Consider the following 23,262-nt stretch of genomic DNA (forward strand, 5'->3'; position numbering starts at 1 on the left):
ATGCATGTATTCTACTATGTTTACTTCTGAGTACTTATTCCGCTGCTAGTAGTTCTTCGCTAAGGAATTTCCTCACTAGCAAATTCCTCAGTGAAGAATTTCATAAAAATCATATATTCACCCCCCTCTAGTCGATATAACGCACTTTTAATTGGTATCAGAGCAAGGTACTCCCTTGTTCTGTGTGATTTTGGTTTAACCGCCTGGAGTTTTAGTTATGTCGACCGCAGGTATGAAGAAAGTGACATGCCCTATCTTTGACGGTCACTAGTATTCCAAGTGGAAGGCCATGATGAAGAAGCGCCTCATGGCGATGAACAGCGAGCTGTGGACCGTCACTGAAATTGGTCTGACCGATCTGTGCAAGACGGCGGAAGCTGATGACATTCGCAGGTACACCCTTCTCAACCTCACGGCGAAGGACGTCATCTGCTCCTGTCTGTCTCGAAATCAGTTCAGGAATGTCATGCATCTCGATCATGCGAAGCTTATCTGGGACCGCCTCTCTGATGTCTACGAAGGCCATCGAACATGTCATGATCCTTGGTTCAAGGACTTCAAGGAATCTCTCAAGTCAATGACATTTGAACCGGAATCATCATCCTCCTCATCATGTCTTATGGCAGATGGTGAACAGGTAATTGAATGCTATCTGTCCGATTCCAGTGATGATGAATCTGGTGATGAATTTGGACCCAGTTATGTCAAACTTGCTTCCATTGCTGCTAAACAACAAAGAGCTTTGGAAAAAGCTCACGAAATGCTTAGTAAGAGCGATGATATGTTGGGTGAAGAAATGGATCAGTCAAAAGCTTTGGCTGAAAGTCTTGAGAGACTTCATTCTAAGTATGACTCCCTTCAAGATCAGCTTAACTCTCTCTCATCTGATCATGAGAAGCTAAGAGTGAGTTATGAGGATCTTCAGAAGGAGCGTGATTCATTACTTGCTCAACAAATCAGCGCTGCTCAGGAAGAATTCATTCCTCCATGTTTAAAATGCATTGAACGAGAATCTTCTAATTCCTCACCTGAATGTTCAAATGCTTCTAATGTTACAAATTCTTCACCTGTCTCTGCTATCACTAATTCCTCATCTGAGGACATTGCTAGTATCACTGACGATGCAGGGCTGAAGGAATTGTACATGACAGGCATGTACAAAAGCCTCAAAGGGCATCAGACTCTTTATGATGTGCTTAAAAAGCAGATCCTCAACAGGAACCCTAGAAAAGAGGGTATTGCCTTTGAGAGGAAACTCAATGCTGATGGTACATACTGGAAGCCTGAGCAGTACCCCAAAACCTCATGGGTTGCTGCAAAGGAACCTCCAGTTGACCCATCTAATCTATCTAGTTATACATGTGAATCTTCTCATTCTTCTGATGAGTCATTTGACTCCAACTATAAACTGTTCAAAAATCAGAATGGTGAAGTATTTGCTAGATATGTTGGCACTAACTGCAGGAACGGTTCCCCTATGAAGAAAATCTGGGTTCCCAAAAGGTATCTTGAAAGTCTTCAGGTGAATGTTCTCATGACACCACCTGTGAAGAAAAGGAATCCCAGATAAAATTCTTCATATGGATCCAAGTCCTCATACGGACCAAATTCCTCAAGGGGATCAAATTCCTCACATGGATCAAAGTCCTCATATGAACATCATCGTGCTAACAACTCTGTTTCGCAGGGAAGAGCCAAGGGCTATGAATATGAGCATTATTCTTCCAATCATTATGTTCATAAGTCCTCGAAGAATTTCTCTGCTTATTCATATGCTTACCCTAACCCCTCTTATGTGAAACGTAATGGTTTGGCCGCTATGCCACCATTCTCGTATGGAGCTCGCAGAGTGATGAACTCTTTGCCACCCCTTCAGATGTGGGTGGTGAAGAAAAAGAACTAATCTCTTCTGCAGGGTCAGGTCTCCAGATGTGCTCAAACGTCTGAAGAATTTGCTGGGGACCTGACAAATTGCCTGAAAGGACCCAGGCTAACCATGATGAAATGAACTTTCATTTCACACGTCCTCCCTCTGTTTTATCTGTCTTACTACTTGATGAAATTGATCTGATGAATTGTGATATCATATTCTTCACTGCTGAAGTATATGAGGTTCGTAAGTTGCACTAATTCATCTGCAGGATGATCAACCCAAAGCCACTGAATGGGTACTTGATAGTGGATGTACAAATCACATGACTGGTGACAGGAATCTGTTGATGGATGCTCCCTTATCGTCATCACATCTGAAGCATATCATCTTCACCGACAAAAGCAAAAGTCAGGTATTGGGTCTAGGTAAGGTTGCTATCACAAAGGATCGACACATGGACAAAGTCATGCTTGTTGAGTCCTTAGGATACAACCTTATGTCTGTCTCAATGCTTTGTGATCTTGATATGGTTGTTGTCTTTGGCAAGTATCGTTGTGTTGTGATTATGAAAGCTGACAAATCCAAAGTCTTCGAAGGCTTTAGGAGAGGAGACTTGTATATTGTTGATTTCTCTGCAGATTCACAACCAGCCGTGTGCCTACTTGCAAAAGCTTCAGAAGGATGGCTATGGCATCGACGACTTGGTCATGCAGGCATGAGGAATTTGCACACGCTTGCAAAGAAGAAGCATGTCATTGGCATTGAGAATGTCAAATTCCTCAAGGATCACTTATGCGATGCCTGTGAAGCTGGAAAGATGACCAAGGCCAAGCATCTAGCGAAGACTATCATGACCACTACTCGTCCATTCGAATTGCTTCACATGGATCTCTTCGGTCCTAATCATTATTCCTCTGTTTCAAATGAAGCATCTCAATATGGCTTTGTTATTGTTGATGATTACTCTCGTTACACATGGGTACACCTTGTCTCTTACAAAACTGAAGTGCAGGAAGTCTTCAAACGATTTTCCTCGAGGGCTTCAACCAACTTTCATGTGAAGATCAAGCACATCAGAAGTGACAATGGCACTAAGTTCAAGAATTCGGGTCTCGATGACTATCTTGATAAACTTGGTATTACTCATGAGTTATCTGCTCCTTATACTCCTCAACAGAATGGCGTCGTGGAGCGCAAGAACAGGACTCTTGCTGAGATGGCTCGCACTATGCTCGATGAGTACAAAACCCCTCGTCGTTTCTGGGTTGATGCAATTGATACTGCGTGCCATATCATCAACAGAGTATATCTTCACAAATTCTTCAAGAAGACTGTCTATGAACTCCTCACTGACAAGAAACCCAATGTGAGTTATTTCAAAGTCTTCGGTGCTAAATGCTGGATTAGAGATCCTCATCACAACTCTAAATTTGCACCGAAAGCACATGAAGGTTTTATGCTTGGTTACGGAAAGGACTCGCACACCTACAGAGTCTTCAACAATGTCCTTCACAAGATTGTTGAAATTGTAGATGTGCGGTTCGATAAAACTAATGGCTCGCAAAGAGAGCACCTACCTTCTGTGTTAGATGAACCAGCACCTGAGGATTCTATCAAGCACAAGGCCACTGAAGATATCATTCCTACTGAAGAATCTGCTGAAGAATTCATTCTAGAACGTGAAGAACGTCGAGCTGATGCACCTGAAGAAAATGCTGAGGAAATTGATGCTGAAGAAAATGCTGATCAAATTCCTTAACGACAACCAGCTCATCCTCGCGTTACAAAAGAAGTGCAAGTGGAGAAGATCATCGATGACATTAGAGCACCAGGTCCTCTCACACGCTCAAAAGCTTCACATCTATCTAACTTTTGTGGGCATTTTGCTTTTGTCTCTATCACAGAGCCCACTAAGGTAGATGAAGCATTTCTGGAGCCTGAGTGGATTCAGGCCATGCAAGAAGAATTACATCAGTTCAAGCTCAACAATGTCTGGGAACTAGTCAATCGTCCCGATCCTCGCAAGCATAACATCATTGGCACAAAGTGGATGTACCGCAACAAGCAAGATGAAAATGGTGTTGTGGTGAGGAATAAGGCACGACTAGTAGCTCAGGGCTACACACAGGTTGAAGGAATTGATTTCGATGAAACCTTTGCACCTGTTGCTAGACTTGAGGCTATTCGCATATTGCTTGCTTATGCTAACCATCATGATATCATCTTATATCAAATGGATGTGAAAAGTGCATTCCTCAATGGTAAGCTTGAGGAAGAAGTATATGTTGCTCAACCCCCAGGTTTTGAAGATCCAAAACATACTGACAAAGTCTTCAGACTTAACAAGGCCCTCTATGGCCTCAAGCAGGCCCCACGGGCGTGGTATGATACATTAAAGGAATTCTTCATGAAGAAAGGCTTCACACCCGGTTCACTCGATCCCACTCTCTTTACTAAATCTTATGATGGTGAACTGTTTGTGTGCCAAATATATGTTGATGATATCATCTTTGGCTGTACTGACCAACGTTACAGTGATGAATTTGCCTATATGATGAGTGAAGAATATCAAATGTCTATGATGGGAGAGTTGAAATTCTTCTTAGGTCTTCAAATTCGTCAACAGCGCAATGGCATATTCATATCTCAGGAGAAATACCTCAAGGATGTCCTGAAGAAATTCGGCATGCAAGATTGCAAAGGCATAAAAATTCCTATGCCCACAAATGGTCATCTATGCACTGATGAAAATGGTATTGACTTGGATCATAAGGTATACCGCTCCATGATTGGCTCTTTATTGTACTTGTGTGCATCTAGGCCAGATATAATGCTTAGTGTTTGCATGTGTGCCTGATTTCAAGCTGCACCGAAGGAATCACACCATAAGGCTGTGAAGCATATTCTTCGATATCTAGCTCACACACCAACACTAGGATTATGGTATCCCAAGGGCTCGGATTTTGATCTTATTGGATATTCCGACTCTGACTATGCTGGTGACCGTGTGGACCGCAAGTCAACATCTGGTACTTGTCATTTCCTCGGACGATCCTTGGTCTGTTAGTCCTCGAAGAAACAGAACCGCATATCACTGTCTACTGCTGAAGCTGAGTACATTGCTGCTGGTTCTTGCCGTGCTCAACTGCTTTGGATGAAGCAAACACTCAAGGACTATGGCGTCAACGTGAAGAATGTGCCGCTCCTTTGTGACAATGAGAGTGCCATCAAGATTGCTCACAACCCAGTTCAGCACTCAAAGACAAAGCACATTCAGATTCGTCATCATTTTCTTCGTGATCATGTGTTGAAGGGCGACATTTCTATTGAGCATGTGAAGACTGAAGAACAGTTAGCCGATATCTTCACTAAGCCCTTGGATGAGAAGAGATTTAGCAAGTTGCGGTGTGAGCTAAATATCTTAGAGTCTTCGAATGTACTTTGAAAAGGCACTCATCCTAACACTTATGCAAAATTGATGACTTAGATGTGCAACACATGAAGAAACGTTTTTCTTCAAACAATGAAGAATAACACTCTAAGTGTGAAGAAATTAATGAAGAATTTGATTCTCAGAACCCTACGACAATTGTACGCGGTGTCTGAAATCATCATTCTTATACGGTGGGTCACGCCACCACAAAAGTTGAAAATCTTCAATTTGAGTTTTTCCTCAGTTTTGAAATTCCTCAGTTGTTCAAATTCTTCAATTTTGCAAAATCTTCACTTGTGCCGTCGTTTTTCTTCATTGGCTATATATATATGAGTTTATGTCCTCTACAACATTCACTTATAGCTATTTCTTTAAGATGGTTTTTCTGCTAAGTGAATGTGATCGGACCCTTCCTCTCTATGCTATACTCAATCCAATCTATTCACAAATTCTTCATGTGCGGTCTATTTGAAACTCGTTCAAATTCTTCACTGTGTCCTTGTCAGCTGAAGAAATTGTGAACGGAACGTTAAAACTAATCTTATCCAAAATTTTCGATTTTGCCGCTCAAACTGTTCCGCATCCCATGATGCATTATTCTATTCACCCACGATCTTACACGATCTCCACTACACAGTACGTGGGTGACACATGTCGTGAGAAGGAGAATGGGCAGGGGCACGTTCGTCCCAAATCTTCGGGCGAGCAGTTTTTCACCGTGGCTATAAATACCCCTGTCCCCTTCCTCACTTCTTTTACTCCGCTCGATCTCTCTCCCGCTCGAGCTTCTCAAACCCTAGCGCCGCCGCTACTCCATTGTCGCCGGTGAGGAAGAGCTTCACTGCCTCGACCTCGTCGCCGTCGTACTCGCGCCGACCGCGGAAATCTTCACCTCCGCCGCCACCGTAGACGTCTTCCTCTACCGAGTTAGGGCGTGGAAGATCTACATCGACGAACTTCACTGTTTCAACTCATAGTTCGTCGTGTTCTTCATTCAGGGTAATTAAAAGTTACTTTTACTTCCCTCTTTGATTAAAAACTTTACTACAAAATCTTCAAAAGGTGTTTTATTCTTGAAATCTTCACACACAAAACACCTCACAAATCTTCTGTTCTTGATTCATTTCTCTAAGCTTTATTTTCTTCAAGATTCCTCAATTGTGTGGATCTCCGATCTATACAACTCTGGAACCTAAGACAAAGCATGCTTAGTGAAATTCTTCAAGACGCATCTGGTCAAATTCCTCAAACTTGTTCTTTTTGAAAAACCTTTTGAGAACGCATGTGACCTCTCCAAATTCCTCGCAACTATATTCTGTTCACAGGTACACATGTCCGCTACTGAATCATTAGGTTCTCATCAACTTAACTCGTTTGCAGCGTTCCTCGAAGAAAAACTGCATACTTCTTTAGAGAATTCGATTGTTCAAATTCCTCAGCTGAAGAATATGGCAGATGGTAAGAAGCCTCAGAAAGGAGGAAAGAAACCTGAGATCATGACTGCTTTTGAGATCCCTGAGGATATATATGCTGAGTACTGCACACCTGATGAAGCCAAGTTTGGCAAAGAGAACAAAAATCAGCGCAAGGTGCGCATTCAGAGGATTGAACGGAGATGGGCACGTGAATGGCGGGAGTACAGATATGTTACTCCAAAGTACATGAAGAAATTCTCTCTCAACCCTCCATGCCCAAGAAATCCACTGGCACCTGGCCAAGAGGCTGATCCCACTAGTCTCAAACGCGGTGAGGATTTTCCTGAAGAATGGGCCAAGCGCCAAGCCAAATTGGCAAGACAAGCCAGAGAAGCAGTGAGGAAATTCAATGAAGATTCTGCTGCTGCTGCTACTGAGGCCTCTGTCAAGCCGAGGAAATCAATGGTTAAGAAGCCCGCTCGTAAGCCAAGTGCTTCACCAACAATGCCCTCACGGCCAAGTTCCTCAGTTGCGCCCTCACGGCCAGAATCTTCAAAGTCCTCAAGAACAATTCCTCAAGCTGCCCCCGCTCCTCCAAAATCCTCAGCACCTCCACCAAAGTCCTCAGCTGTTTCAACAAAGTCCTCAGCACCTGTGCATCTGGCCTCGTGCCAAAGGACTGTAGGCATCTCTATTGCCTCTGGTGTCTCAGCAAGTTCCTCAGCAGTGCCTAATTCTTCATCTGGCCCAACTTTGCTGAAGACTAAAGCAACTGCTGGACGAGGTACTCGCCCAAGTCCAAAGAAGAAACAGGTCGCCTTCCAAGAGCCACCTGAAGATGATGAGGCTGATGATGATGAACTTGCGGAAATCATCAGAGACCGACAAGTCAGGGCCGCTAGAGCCAAAGGCACACCTGTGCCACTGCTACTGGATCCAAGGGCAATCCTCGATTACATTGATCTCTGGCATAAGGATCCCAACACACCTATCCCTGACTTCAAGCTGACACCTGGTCAGAATCACATGCTGACTCATTTCATCCAAGAGGAGAAATGGAAATATGACAGGGCCAGAGAGATCAAGAAATCGCAGTACAAAAAAGAGAACCTGCTGAAGAAAAATGTTGTCAAAATGACAACTGAAGAACTCATCAAGATGCAGGCTGAAATCAAAGCCCTCAGCGACAACTTCAACTCGTACTATGCTAATTGGCAAGGAACCAAATTCAGGTTTGTAAAACTGACTGAACAGTTCACAAATGTTGCAGCCCCATCGCAACAAGAAGTTTCTCAAGCTGAAGCATCTGTTCAGCAAACTGAAGAACATGCCAACACCGCTGATGATTTTCAGGCTGCTGAAGAAAATGCTAGTTCCAGGGCTGATGACTCCATTCCAGCCGCTGAAGAAATTGCCAGGGCATCCACTAGTGGTGCGCCTGAAGAAACTGAAGAAGTCAGGGCAACTGCATCAGTTGCGCCTGAGGAAAATCAACCAGATTCCTCAGCTCCACCTGCGCCTACACCAACTTCAATCCTTCCATCTGCATCAGATGTGAAGAAGACCAAGGCTGCAGAGCGAGCTGCAGTGAAGAAAAGGAAAGCATCAAGTGCTTCAGAATCTTCAGGCCCAAAGAAGATGAAGCCCATGACCAGTTCGTTCGACAATCCAATTGATGCTGTTCCAATTTCAACCATGCCATCAAAGGACCTTGTTCCTTTTGGTGGTGAATATGAGATCCCAAGCGGATCTGATGAAGAAACTCAATCTGCTGCTTCGTCAGAGCAGATTGATGAAGAAATTGAAGTGGATGCAATCCCTTCAACCCCAATGGTCTCATCACCAATGCCTCAGTTTGATGCTGAAGAGGTTGGTGTTGAAGAAATTGATGATGAAGATGTGGACATTGGAAGCACAACTCCATTGATGAATGACGACTTTTGGGAAAGTCAGCATCCAAATTCCCCACTCTTCACCCCACTGCAGCAAATTCCTCACTCTCCTGCACCTACTGTTCAATTGGGCTCTGAAGAAACTCATCCCACTACATCTGTGCATGAAGAAATTCCAGCCACTAGTGCTGAAGAAACTGCTGCTGATACTGAAAATGTGACTGCACCTGAGGAGGAACCAGAAATTCCTCAGCATGAAGAACCTGAGATCGTGATTCCTGAGGTAGTGATGCAACTCACTGACACTCCTCTGCCAAAGCCAAAGGATCCGTTCTCAAGGAAGCAAAAGTTCAAGGCTGAAGACTTCTTTAGCGAGCATGTATTCTTCACAGATTACAACCCTTATGACTCTGCTCGCATAAGGAAAAGGCGTTTCTGGACTGCTAGTCAAGCCAACTTCTATTCCTCAGTACTATTCAACAAAGACAAAGTCTTCGACCATGCACATATTCCTCACGTAGATATGGAGTCCATGCCGTGCTTCACGCCAGTCCTCAGTGTTCTTTATGATTCTGGACTGCTCAATTTCTGCACTGACATCTGTGATTGGAATGAAGAACTCATTCTTCAGTTCTACGCAACGCTGCACATCACCGGCAACTCTGAAGATGTGAATTCATGGGTTCTGGACTGGATGACTGAGAACACACATTACAAGGCCACAGCATCTGAATTGCTTCGTGCCCTTCCTCTAAGTCCTCCCCTTGAAGATGCACGTTGTGTTTACAACGAACCTGAGCTTTCAAATCACTACATGCAAGTGCTGATGAAGCCTTTGAAGCCAGGGCAGGCCCCACGAACCAAATTCCTCGTCAAGGAATTGTTGTATGTGCCTCGGACCGTCTATCGCATTCTATCGAAGACAATGAGTCCTATCAAAGGCCACGACTCAAATGATGAAGAAGTCGTTGGCATCATGAAGAAGATGCTTTTCAACATCTGTCATGGCGTTCCCGTCAACTTCCATGATTTCTTCATGAGGACTCTGGCAAACATTGCTATGTCACCTTTTGAGCTGAAGCCTTATGCACCATGGATTATGAGATTCATCAGGACAAGGTCTTCACTCAACTACAAAGTTGAAACTCTCAACCACTGCAGCTACTTGCCCCCTATTGAAGTCCTCAAAAGGACATTTTCCTCAGCTAAAGAAAAGGGCAAGGCTACTGCTGTGATAGATGAAGGCATTCGTCCATTGAATGGTCAATTTCGCAAGGCTGCTTCTTATTCCACCAATGATGACTCTGCCATACATGAATCTGCCGCCAACAATGCCAAGCCAAATCCTCAAGCCACAGCACCCAGGGTGATGACTGATCATGAGTTACTCCTAATTCTTCATCAAAAGGTTGATCGCAATCACAAATGGTTCAAGCGTCAGTTTGGTTCAATTCTTCACAACATGACTTCAACACACAATGCAGTGAAGAAAAACCACTACTACCTTCATGAAACCCTCAACCGCACCTGGGCTGTTCTATCACAAGTCTACAACGCTGAAGATCTGGAGAAAATGGGTCTCAAAGAAGCATTTGACTGGTCTGCACCTCCTCCGAAGAAATACAAGAAGGTCAAGGTTCCTTCTTTGGTGGCCAGCTCCTATTCTTCATCGCGTGAGACTGATGAAAATGAAGACTTGGACGACACTGCGGCAGGCCCTACTTCAACGACCGACCCCAACAACGCTGGCGCTCCTTCATCAACTTGATTATCTTCAGGAGCGTTAGTCCTCAGTTTCGATCGTTTTGGTCATTTGATGACAAAGGGGGAGAAATTTGAGTTAGTCTTCAAGCGGGTCTATTTTAACGCCCTTATACATCGTTTTTTTGCTAAGTTACAACTCTCGTTCTTCTGAAACTTTATTGGATCGAGTTGTAATCTTAAACCCGATGGTGCTCTGATACTTTTGTTGCACTGTGCTCTGATACTTTTGATGCGCTATTCTGCATGCTTATTCCTCATTAATATTATTGCACGCATGCTGAATTACATCAGGCACCATATTTCATCATGCATTTCAAATTCTTCATATTATATATCAAATGCGTGTATGAATTACAAGATATAGGGGGAGATCTCCATGATTCAACTCTTCAAGTGTGCATTGCTTCAAAAGCAAATTCCTCACTATGCACATCTTCAGGGGGAGTTCTTCTATATCTTGCAATCAAATTCCTCAATATCAGTATTTACACTTCATATATTTATCCCCGTTGAAAACTTAACCTATATTGTCATCAATCACCAAAAAGGGGGAGATTGTAAGTGCATCTAGTGCCCCTTAGTGATTTTGGTGTATTGAAGACTTATAGGTTAAGGATCTAATGTGTTTATGAGTATACACAGGTCTATAAGTCTATGAGGAGTTTGATATTTACAGAGAAAGTCGACTCCTGAAAAAGAAGTTCTTCAACTGAAGACTTTGATATTCTGAAGACCTTCTGAAGACTTTGAAAGTGAAGAAATTGGTGTGATCCTGAAGACTTGGTATTCTTTCGAGGAACATGAAGCGTGAAGACTTTTGTTTTTGTTGTTTCATTTTCTCTTTCTTGAGTCATAGGAAACACCGTACTGTTAAAGGGGGTCGAGGAAATACTAAGGAGAAAATTTCCATGTGATGCTCAACTCAAATCCTACACCTACCAATCCCTTCGAGTGAAGCCATTGGAAATCTCATACAGTTCAGTCCATTTCTTCAGTGACAGAGACGCAGTTCTTCTGGTCACTGAGGACTTTGTTCTGACTGAGGAGTTAGGAATTCGCCAGTGCGAATTGCCTACACTGTGAGGAACATGATAGCCCTGAGGAATTTGCACCTCAAATTTCCGACCGTTGCTATGCTACGCGCCGGCTGTCCCAAAATATCTTATCCACCTAACGGTCATATCATTGAAGGGCATTTATGTCTTATCATGGTGGGCTGCTCCCTAGGCTATAAATAGCCGCCCTCTACAACCACTAGCTGGTTGGCTGCTCCGCGAGAAACTGACACTTGTCATTTGAGAGCATCCCATCCTTCGAGGACTTTGAGCGAAAATCATCAAGTGAGGAAAATCCAAACCCAAACCCAAAACACCTACAACCCAAAGTGATTGAGCATCACTGAAGAGATTGATCCTGCATGGATCCGACGCTTGTTACGTTTGAAGACTGTGCTTCTTCCAGACGGTTAGGCGTCAAGGTCTAGAGCATCCAAGAGGAATTGTGGATCGCCGAGTGACCGAGTTTGTCAAGGTTCGGAAGTCACCTGAAGACTTACCACGAGTGATTGGGCGAGGACTGTGTGTCCTTAGCTCAAGGAGAATACGGTGAGGACTGTGTGTCCGGGACTGGGTGTCCTCGAGTTTAAATACTCAGCCGCTCCAACCAGATGTACAACTGAGACAGCAGTTGGAACTGGTCTACCAAATCATTGTCTTCACCAAGCCAACTGGTTCTATTTCCTCAATAGTTTCATTTCCTCATTATTGTGTTGTGTGTTTATTCATATCTGTGTTTGAAGACTTTGACTGAAGACTTTCTCAATTTCCTCAGTTCAATTTCTTCAGTCTGTTTGTCTTCATCTTGTGCTATCCTGTGTTTACGCTTCCTGTACTCTGTGTTTGTCTTCATTTCATCATGATGACCATGCATGTATTCTGCTATGTTTACTTCTGAGTACTTATTCCGCTGCTAGTAGTTCTTCGCTAAGGAATTTCCTCACTAGCAAATTCCTCAGTGAAGAATTTCATAAAAAATCGCCTATTCACCCCCCCTCTAGTCGATATAACGCACTTTCAGCTCTACAACTCATGAATGCGGGTAGCTATCGCCGGGCGAGAACGTACGCGGGCGAGGGAGGACGGTTTTGGGTGGGACAGGGTGGTCAGAAGCGGGTGTAGGTGCTGTCCGGACGACCAAGCCCCCACACATTTGTCTCCGGTTTGCGGGACAAAGTGCGTCTGGACCGCCTTTCAAACCGATGCAGGACCGCATTGGACGGCACAACACGCCCGGACCGCGCGATCCGAACATATGCGGGCTGTTTGAGGGTTGCCGTTGGAGATGCCCTTACTAGTTACTACCTATTTGAAGAAGTTCAAAACAGCCCAAAACAAAGGGCATCTGAAATGTATCATCTAAAGAAACTTGAATATTACCCTAAAGCTTTTAAAGAAGTACCTGGGTGCTTACGTGCTCTTTATGACATGATTAAAATGCATAGAACCACCACGATTAAATTGAAATGCATACAATCAATGCGGTTGTTGCTTCACATCAGATAGAAATTAATGTGAATGTGCTCCTACGGCATGATTAAAATTGTATGGAACCACCACGATTAAATAAAAATGCCTAAAGGCAACATGGTTGTTGCTTCATATCAAATCCGAGTTGGGAGTGGTTAAAGGTCACTTGACTGAAAACATAATTCGGGCAGTTGGATCAGTCAACTGACCACAAACCTGTACCGCTTTGATAGAATTGAGATCCGACTCGAAGCGTGTACAAAAGCACATCGACTGTTTGGCAAATCCATTAACAACGAATCTAGCAACTCCAATAGGAAGAGTGTCCAAACAATGCTTTCTGATTGTGAAAATACATACGAACGGGAAAAACATAGAAAACCGAAGGGAAAAGGGAAGGTTATTGGGTAACACATACAAACAGGAAGCAAGTTATGTGCAAGTTTGGACACTCTTTACAAACAGGAAAATACACATATAAACAAGGAGCAAGTTATGTGCAAGTTTGGACACTCTTTACAAACAGGAAAATACATACTACTTCAGATATATTGCATACACAAAAATACCTAAAAACCCAACTTAAAGGAAAAAAAGGGGAAACATATACAAGCAGGAAAAACATAGAAAAACAAAGGGAAAAAGGGATGGGCTGGGTGGTACACATAATGGGCTTCAACCCAGTAGCAAATTGCCTGGCCCAAATATATGGTCAGTAAAAAAACATTAGCCCAAACCAGCTCACAAAATTGCCCATAAAAAAACACAACACGAATCTCAGAGCTAGAATCAACGATCATAAAATCGACTACCCAAATTCAAAATTCAGGCAACTTACATGTAGCTAAAGTGATCCTTGTTAATAATGTGATGGTACCTCCTATTTAAACATAGAAATTAGTGCTTCATTCAATTGCAAGAAGAGAAATGGAACATGCATGGGCATTATTCATAAAAGAAGTCATTCTTCAAACCATAGCCAAGCCGGAAGTAGAGTCCAACGCTTCACACTTAGTTGGGAACTTGGAATTGCTTTTACAATGTTATCGATCTTTATGTTATGACTTGGAAGCATCAGGATTTACGAGCGCACATCCACTCAGGTTCGTACTAGCATACCCTCACCATACTTCAATGCCACATGACACTGTGCACAGTAGGTTTGGGTCTCTTGGGAGAGGTGGCCTCCCGCTCTAATGTGCCGTGACTGCTTGCTAGGCTATTTTACAGTAGTGGGAACCTTAACTCCAAAGGTCAGTATAGAGCAAAAGACGCTTATGATGCATAGTTCACTAGAAGAATTCATCAACCTAACTACTAGTAGCGCTCATTTGTTTCCCACCCTACTGCTAATAATTTAGGAATTAAAAAAATAAAAGTTAGATGTAGTATTCATGGATGGCAATACGTCCAGTGCAAACCAAACCAACGTCACATAACATTCTCAAGATTCCATTTAACTTCAGACACACACAATGATCATCGAAAGGTGGGTACCTTCCCTGGTGTTCCATCATCAACCTAAACAGACAACTTCCCTAGATGTATCTACCAAGGCTCGGAGCTTAGACGCCGGTGGACCCGAATCATCCCTCCCCCAGACGGTGGCGTCGAGGTCCACCACCTCGGCGACCTCCGGCGTTGAAATCACCTGGACAATCATCTACGCGACATGGCCACCAGCTTCACGGAGAAGTCCGCCTCTGAGTGGTTGAAGAGCACAACGCCCACCGGCTGCGCTAGTCAGCGTCGATCACCCTTGCGCCCATGTCGAGAAAGTGAAAACTTGTTAGTACGCAAATTGCATCAGTTCAACTAAATGGTATATTCCAATTCACAAGACCCATTAATTAAGTTAAGATTCTTTCTCATCTAGCAATTTAAAGGGGCTCATGCCGAAAATATATGCTTAATTCCTCACTGGCTATTCAAACTAAATGGTCCAAGAACTTTGGGACAATCAACAACCTTTTCGCTTGATCTCCGCTAGCTACTTTGGATTCAACAAGAAAAGGAACATTTATTTGAACTGAAAAGAACAAGCAGGCAAGCATGCTATCAATCTTCTGGCTAGAATTTCACAAAGTGCACCTGTCAAATGTACTCTAACAATCGACGTGTCCCATCTCCTCATGATTAAGGACTCTAGCTGAGCCGACAACATGGAGCAAGATGTAGTCGTTTCCGAGCATGAACCCTTGGCTGTCATCAATGAACCTGCAACATCCATCATGCCCATTGTAAAATATGTTAGTTTCAGATAAGAAAAGAACTGAACTCTGAACATATGATGTTATCTAAATCCTTACTTTATGGAGATGTCATCGGCAGCAAAAAAAGGAAATATATTTCAATGATTTTGGTGTTGCAACAACGTATATACTTTATCACATTATAAGTCCTCACACCATCAACTATGACAAAATCTGAGAGTATAAGTCTGGTTACATTCACCCAAGTCCAAACATAAAATTCTGTCCAAGATAGTACAGCCCACTTTGATAATTTCATAGTATTTAATATAACGAACGAAACCTGACAAGTGATATGTGTTTAAGTATCTACAGAAAAGCCTCTAAAATTTTCATGTTGTAACTTTATTTTAATACCACCTCTAACAGGGCCTAATCTCCCATATCAAAATACTGTACCCAGGAACATATATTTCGGGACAGCAAACTAAATTGATGGCTGCTCTCAAACCGTACATCCAAACGACACAAATAAATACTCTAAAGAAACCTTGGAACTTTATCTAAAACTTATGTGAAGGGGCCAACTCAAAATTCTAAGCCTAGCTAACTCATTTTTCAGATCTAAGCTTGCTGTCCAAATTGGACAGTGCAGTTTTTAACTGAACCAAGTTCAGTTTACAGCCATGATGCAGAACTAGATGCTAAAACTAACACCTTGTAGGGAGAGGCGATGCACCATTTTTACCTCGAATCAAAGGCTTCGCATGTGCGCTTTGGCCGGATAAATAGATGATATCTCCCTTAACAGTATCCATGCCATGATGCAGAACTAGTATTTCCAAATTTCGCCAAATCACCACTCGAGCATTTCTAGAGGAAATTAATTGATTCTCTACATAGCATCTGCCCTACAATAGCTATGAACCTGGGTTACTTGCTGTCAAGAGAGACCCGATGGTAGGGTTGCAAAAACAGAGGAGGGGCTACTCTGTTTCGGGCAACAACAATGCCTTTTAGTTTAGCATTTTTCAGGTACGTGACAAGACAAGATAGGTAGGGCAACAACAATGCCTTTTAGTTTAGTGGTGAGTGTCCACGGTGAAGGGCCAAGCAGCACATGACTGAAACTGAGATCGGAATACTATTAGCATTATTTCCTCATGATGATTCAGAACTGAAAACGTGAGCAATTACTGTGCACTCAAAGAAGTTTAGTTTGAGTGGCCACCAAAAATTAGAAATGGTTCCATGAATGCAACAAATGTTAATAACTAGCTATAAGACAAAACATGGCTTGAATTATAATAGACAGACCATATTTAGAATGCACCAGTAATTAACATTAAATCCAGATTCTTAAAGCCTGTGGTTAATCGATACTTCTGTGTGTTGGAGGGACTGTAGTTTAGCAACTTGTTCTCAAGTATGTAATGTTTCCAAGTGGCTAAAAAGCAAAGCAAAAGGCAAAGCCATCTTTGACTCCAACAACTATAACAACATTCGATAGCTAGAGTCCCAACCAAGGAAGACAGATCAACTAGCCATAGTCCTGTACCAACCAAATATATATTATTACATCAAGTAGGCACTTAGATGCTCAGCTTTAGATAATGGGATTTCATGACATCATGAAGAACCACATACCACATACTTAAGAAGGTGCCAATAAAGAATGCACCAATAATTGACACCTCAAATAAAGAATGTGCCAGTAATTAAGATCCAGATCATAAAGCCTGGTGAATCGACTTATTTGGGGGGTTTAGCAACTTGATACACTAATCTTGGATATAAAATGTCCAGCCCCAAAGTAGCTCCAATTAAAGGAGCTCATTTTGCAGAATATTAGAGATAGCATTTTAAAAACAGTGAAAAACAACAACATACAAATTTGACATTGAATTGATGGTAACAGGATGACGAGAAATGCTAATATAACCCCATCCAGTGTTATTCACCTCAGACTAATGGTCTATCGCTAGGGTTTAAGCGTCAGCAAACTGATCCAAACAAAACAATTAACATTAGTCAAAATGCTCGACAGCAGATTCTGCCTAACGTACTACAGATCACGAAGCAGTCATGTGGGCACAGGGAAATGGTATAGATCATAGATGAAATTAATCAATCAGATGCGAATTTTAATCGAGACCAACAACTCTACCAAACGAGATCTGAGGGGCGGGCGGAAGGGAGGAGGAAGGGTACTCACAGGCCGCCGGCGACGCCTCCGGCGAAGAGGGACTTGCAGACGGTGAGGACCTGGTGGCCGGGGCCCTTGACGCCCTCGCGCGCGAGCTTGGCCTCCTCAGCCAGGTTGACGATGGTGTTGATGGCCGTGTCGCCCCTGCTCTTCCCCACCACGTCCTCCGATGCCATCTCCTCGCCCGCGTCCGCCTCCCCTCTTGCCCTCCCGGATCGCGCGCGGCGGCGACGACGACGGCGGCCTCCCCTTGCCGCGCCTCGGAGGAAGATGCAGGGGAGAAGAAGAGAGAGAGGCTGGGGATCGACGGTGGGGAGGTCGCCGGGGTGGTGGGCGGCGGCAGCGTGGGATGGGAGGGAGACGAGGGGTGAATCGGGAGAAGAGAGGTGGAAGGGAGGCTGGCGGTGGAGGGGATCTGGATCGAGGGTTGGGTGTTTTTTTTCGAGACAAACAATGGTGGACTGGTGGGTGGAGTGGGACGGTTGGTGGGGTGGATCGGAGGTGGGTGGTGTGGAAATGTACAGTAGCGTGGGCATCTGACCTGCGCTACAGCTATTCAAAAAGTAGTAGCGCAGGTTTATAATCATCGCTACTACTATGGCATGTCCCAGGGGGGGGGGGGGCACGGCAGAGACCACTTAGTAGTAGCGAGGGTTAAAAACACGCGCTACTGCTATCAACTTAGTTGTAGTGAGGGGTAAAATCCCGCGCTACTAGTAAGTAGCAGTAGCAAGGGGTATAAATCCACGCTACTAGTAAGCGTCTGTGTATAAGCTTTTCCTTAGTAGTGTAGTGTAAATACGGAAAACAAGGAGATCAAGTTGTACATGTGGCTGTCATTGCCAAATAGAAACTGGACGGCTGATTGGTTGGATAAACGAGGATGGCTTTGCAATAGTTTGCACCTTTGGTGATCGGGCTCCTGAAACGACATTGCACATCCTACTGGGCTACATCTACTCGAAGGAGGTATGGATTAAGGCGCATTGCATTCACCCGCAAAAGGCTGATATTTCTTTGGGAGCCAAGAGTGTTAAATCGTGGTGGCGTAAGCTCAACTCAACTAGACCAAAATAGCCGAGAAGTAAGTAGCTGACATTTGTGGTCTACATGGCATGGCACTTGCGGAAAAAACAGAACAAACATCTCCTCCCGCAAAAGCAAATTCAACAGTAGGCCTTGACCGATGATTTTGGCCTCTTAGGAGAGACATTTAGGGAGTAGTTCATTTGGTGTTGTGCTGACTAGACATGTTTCTGATCTCGTGGTATTCTCACTGATCCTTTCTGTAATCCTTTCTTGACTGTACATTTTTTCCCTTTCTAATACTCCATCCGTTCCTAAATATAAGTCTTTTTAGAGATTTCAGTATAAACTACATACGGATGTATATAGACATATTTTGGAGGAGTGTAGATTGACTTATTTTGCTCCGTATGTAATCCATATTAAAATCTCTAAAAACACTTATATTTAGGAACGGAGGGAGTATAAGGCAAAGTAGTAATTATTGTAGAAGATCCAACATTTTCTGGAATAATGATGAAACAAAGGATCCCATACAGAGCGGACAATATTACTCTGTACTAGTAGTCAAGTAAAAATCACTTGTAGAAGTCATGAGTATCAACATTTCTAAAATATGTTGTTTTTCTCCACACCTACTTAGATAGTACTTTGCGATTAACCTAATTAACCAAACAATAGCTCATCTCTCTCTCTCTCTCCACCAACACGATCTATCAGCTCCTCTCTGTGTCTTTTTCTACCGCTGTCCTCTGTGGCTTATGTTGGCCAGCCACCAAATGAAGAAAAAAATGCTATATTAACTGTGATCATCTAAATAAACTCAACCAAAGCACATCTAAACTATGAGCACATAAAGAAAATTAACACAATTATACGGGAGATCTCATGACACTAAATGCATCCCCACCCCTTATGGCAGGAATAAAATGCATGGAGGCAGATAGGTGGTTGCATCACATCACATCAAAGGTTAATGTAATGCTACTCCTGGGGGGGGGGGGGGTATATCTACCCCTATTTAAACACGAGAAGAGATATGGGACATGAACACTATTCATAGTGTTTCTTCGCGCCTAAGCTTAACAATGAGTAGAGGTCAGTGATGGCTAGCATACATAATTGGAATTGCTTTTGCAATGTCGTCAAAGCCAAACGACATCCTTGGACTTGAAAGTATCATAATTAACGACTACATCGACTCGGCTTTCTACACAGAGTAGCGTATCTATGATGGTCAGCTAGAGATAGTCACTTTGGCAACCATGTGTTGGCCATCAAACCAGAACTTTTTTTGATCAAACCAGAATATTGAGAGCGGTGCATTGCCGCTTTCTCCACCAAACACAAGGACTGTACTTTTGGGAGAGGGGCCTCCTCGGGTGGCTACTGGCCGAATCTTTTCCTCACCCTCAATTGTACGAGATCATTGTTGGTGTCTCTGCAAGTGTGGAGACAATCGGGGATTATTCTCAAGAATGACACAACATGTTGTGCTGGTTGCAAATCCTAGGTCCAACTTCGGAATGGCTCTGCATCCGACATTTTTGTACAACATGTGCATACACATGGGGAAACAAAGAGTTGGATGGTGCTGGTAATGCGTCAGACACATGTTGTACTAAAATCGTCGTATGTATGGCACAACTCCTCCAACTGTATCTGCCAAGAAAATGCAGCCACCAAAAGAAAATCAAAACAATTATGTATGGATGTACACAGGGGCGTAGCCAAGAAAAAAGTCATCGGTGTCAACACGAACAAGTAGCACTAATATGTATCCCCTAAAAAGCAGCAATAATATATGGCTAAAAATGCTTAACTCGTATTAACTAACATGTCTAAAATGTTTTTACTAACCTCACACAAACACGAAATCATAGTTGCCAATATATCACAACAAAATAAGCTCTGATTACGAAAGTAGTTACCTCTCTATTTTTTCCCTCTACGATCTTTCATCTTCAAAAAGTAATCTATTGCATCCTTACATGGAGATGAATATAGAAGTCTTTGCTCCAAGAAGCACATGATATAGTGGTTCATGAAATCATCACTAATGTGATTATGTTGAACATTCTTCACTATTTTCATTCTAGAGAAACACATTTCCTCTGATGCAGTAGCGACGGGAGCACTAACACTAGCTTCAGGAGCTGATAGACCAAAGGAAATGCAAGGTGCTTATTTGTACTAACCAATAGAATTTGTATTTAAATCATTAGCTCACCTCCTCCCCCCCCCCCCCCCCAATACGACATGATGTAACAACTCCTCCATGTGTCATTTCTACCTCCTGCTTCCTTTGGTCAGGAAACTGATGCAAAGGCTATCTTAACTGTCATCACCTAAAGAAGTCCAAGGCAAGGCCATCTTAACAGTAGCCATCTAAAGAAACTTTAATAAATGATCAGGGAGATCTCAGGACGGTAGATGCCCATGTACTCCTTATGTCATTATTAAGACTAGCAAGTTTGCATGTTTCTTGCACATGAGAGTAAGTGCAACTGGATATCGACATGCCACATTATAATACACAAACATGTAAATTTGAGTCACATATGCATGAAATATAAGGTGTAGATTTATCCCATTGATAATCAAATTATAGCTCCAAAATATTCAATGAAATCGTTAGAAGATGATGCTATAGCTTTGAACCGGAACAAAAAGATAAATAGAATAAAATACCAATTCCTTGGAAGTAAAAAGGTAGGGATAATTGAAGAATATGAGAGCCTAGAACAAATGATAAGTGTTTTGTTCATATAGTCCAAATTAATAATACAAAACAAAAATGAATGTCAATCCTTTTAAAAGATAAAAGCTGGATAATTAACTATGAAAGAGTCTAGAACAAAGGAGATATATCATATCATTGTTTTGAGGTTTGTGCATATTATAGTTGTGCTTAAGTTCAAGTATGAAATCTTCTGGATAGTACATGCCACAGAATTTGGTGTAATGAAGAGAATATTCAACAGCCAACATTACTCAGATTTGCCACTTCTCAACCATTGAATCAGTTTCATCCAACTACCAATAATTACATATAGTGATATAGATGCATAGAGGCATAATGGTTGTTGTGTCACATCACACCAAAGCTAACATAATAGTTCTCCAATTTAAAGGTGAGAAAAAAATACCCCTATTTAAACATGAGAAGATAGATGGAACCTATTCAAAGAAGCCATTCTTTATACGCGAGCCAAACAAGGAGTAGAGGGTAGGACTTGCATAGATAATGTATACGCACTTACACTTTGTAGGAATTTCTTTTGCACTGTCCAAGCCCATTGACATCCTAGGAGTTGGAAGCATCAGGATTGATTACTACATTGACTCAAGTTTGTACACAGAGAAGCATCACTAAGCTGGTCAGCTAAAGATGGACTCTTTGGCAACGATGTGATGCTCTTTGAAATACTTTGGAACGTGCTCCAGACGTTGAAGCTATGCTGGTGGGAGAGGTGGCATCCTGCTGTCATGAGCCCTCATGTGGTCACTGGCTAGACCCTCCTTGCTGTCGTGGCCTGGTCGAGTGCGGTGCCATCGGTCCTCCTTCTTGAGAATGGCACATCGTAAGCAATAAGAGGACACCATGTACAGTGTGGCGGTGTTTACGCTTGGCGGAACCATTTTGTTGGTGGACGTATGGACAGACATAGGATGATGTTCCTCGCCCAAAAGAAAAAGACACAGGATGTGATATGCCTACTTATTGGAAGGCGGAATTAAGTTTTTCATACTCTCACCCCCAACCTGTTTGTACGGCAAGAATTTTCTTGTCAAATATTCGTTCGGCAAGGTTTCAACACATGATGGTTTTGAAGAATCCATCCAATCCATCGATCTTTCCAAGTATGAGTCGCACCGTCCCCTACCAGTTCCCACCCACGCAGCGAGGAACCAATCAAGGAACAAGGAGAAGCAATGGTTGAGCTGTTGTTCGTCCCTGCCGAGGCCGACCTTCGTCCACCTGTCGGAGGTGATCGACCACCTCGCAACGGGGGACGCCGACCACCGAGACCACGCCCGCCACCACGCGGCGCACGGGCAAGGGCACGGTTAAACGCACGTTGGAGTGGCGGTTGCGGCATACTCATGGATATTGTGGAGACCCCTGGCAAGTACGGTTTCCTTTTAGATATCCCCGGGCTCTCCAAGTATGACATCCAGCTACGAGAACGCACCACGCCATGGCCGCCCCCCATTTCTTCTCGGACCGAGCTCGATTCAACATCACCAATGAACTAAAATTCGGGCGTGTACCCATTTTCCTTGATGGGTGACTCTGGGCGACAACATGCTGGTGACGAAGAGCGCCAACGGAAGCGGAAGTGGGAGGAGAAGGAGGGTGAGTGCCGCTACATCCGGCTGGAGCGACGCGGCTCGCCACGGTCATTAATTTGTGCGCAAGTTTTGGCTGTCGGAGGACGCGGATGCGGGCACCGTGGCCGCACGCTGCGAGAGCGGCGTGCTCACCGTCACCGTCAAGAAGCAACCGCCGTTGGAAAAGAAGACTAAGTCTGTCCAGGTCGCCATCGCCTGATCGATCTCTTCAGTCACGCGAGCTTTTGTTACCGCGTCGGCGCTTGTCATCAGTGATCAGTGTAGCACCAGACTAGTGTGTCGAGTCTGGTAGATTTGAGTGTTCTTTTGTGGTCGCATGCTCTGTTTGTGATCTGGTCCGAGATTAGGTTTGCTAGTTCTAGTCGTATTCTGGGAATCTTGCTGCCCGCTTGATCGAAAGCAGCCTCATGCCCGGATTCAGTATTAGGATTCATACGCGTTTCACGTAATTTCAGCAGGAAATAGAATGTGAAATTTGTTTTGTTCAGGTCATGTATGTGACTCAGTACTACCTCTGTTCTTTGTAAGTTCCACCGGTTAGCAAGGAAAGGATCTCAAGTGTCATGATCTAGAGAAATCC

The 23,262-nt window shown here is 43.4% G+C and overlaps 1 protein-coding gene and 1 pseudogene across 1 annotated transcript; one reads left to right on the forward strand and one right to left on the reverse strand.

The window, feature by feature from the left end:
- Window positions 1-14,293: 14,293 nt before the first annotated feature.
- Window positions 14,294-17,822, reverse strand: LOC147966285 (mitochondrial adenine nucleotide transporter ADNT1-like). The gene is made up of 3 exons (XM_087528786.1): window positions 17,310-17,822; window positions 14,993-15,119; window positions 14,294-14,660 (listed from the first exon to the last, which is right to left on the reverse strand). The coding sequence occupies exons 1-2, from the start codon at window positions 17,474-17,476 to the stop codon at window positions 15,008-15,010; spliced, it is 279 nt and encodes a 92-aa protein (XP_087384912.1). The 5' UTR covers window positions 17,477-17,822; the 3' UTR covers window positions 14,294-14,660; window positions 14,993-15,007.
- Window positions 17,823-22,262: 4,440 nt separating this feature from the next.
- LOC147966286 (18.6 kDa class III heat shock protein pseudogene) lies at window positions 22,263-22,881 on the forward strand (annotated as a pseudogene).
- Window positions 22,882-23,262: the final 381 nt, after the last annotated feature.

This window comes from Triticum urartu, chromosome 6A, assembly GCF_056163025.1.
Source record: "Triticum urartu cultivar PI428250 chromosome 6A, HENAU_Tu73, whole genome shotgun sequence".
Classification (NCBI taxonomy): Eukaryota; Viridiplantae; Streptophyta; class Magnoliopsida; order Poales; family Poaceae; genus Triticum; species Triticum urartu.

Coding starts and splice junctions, on each gene's coding strand:
- LOC147966285 (XM_087528786.1), bottom strand. CDS start 17,476: ATGGCATCGGAGGACGTGGTGGGGAAGAGCAGGGGCGACACGGCCATC. Junction 15,120..17,309: donor GGAGGCGTCGCCGGCGGCCT/GTGAGTACCCTT, acceptor TGGATGTTGCAG/GTTCATTGATGACAGCCAAG.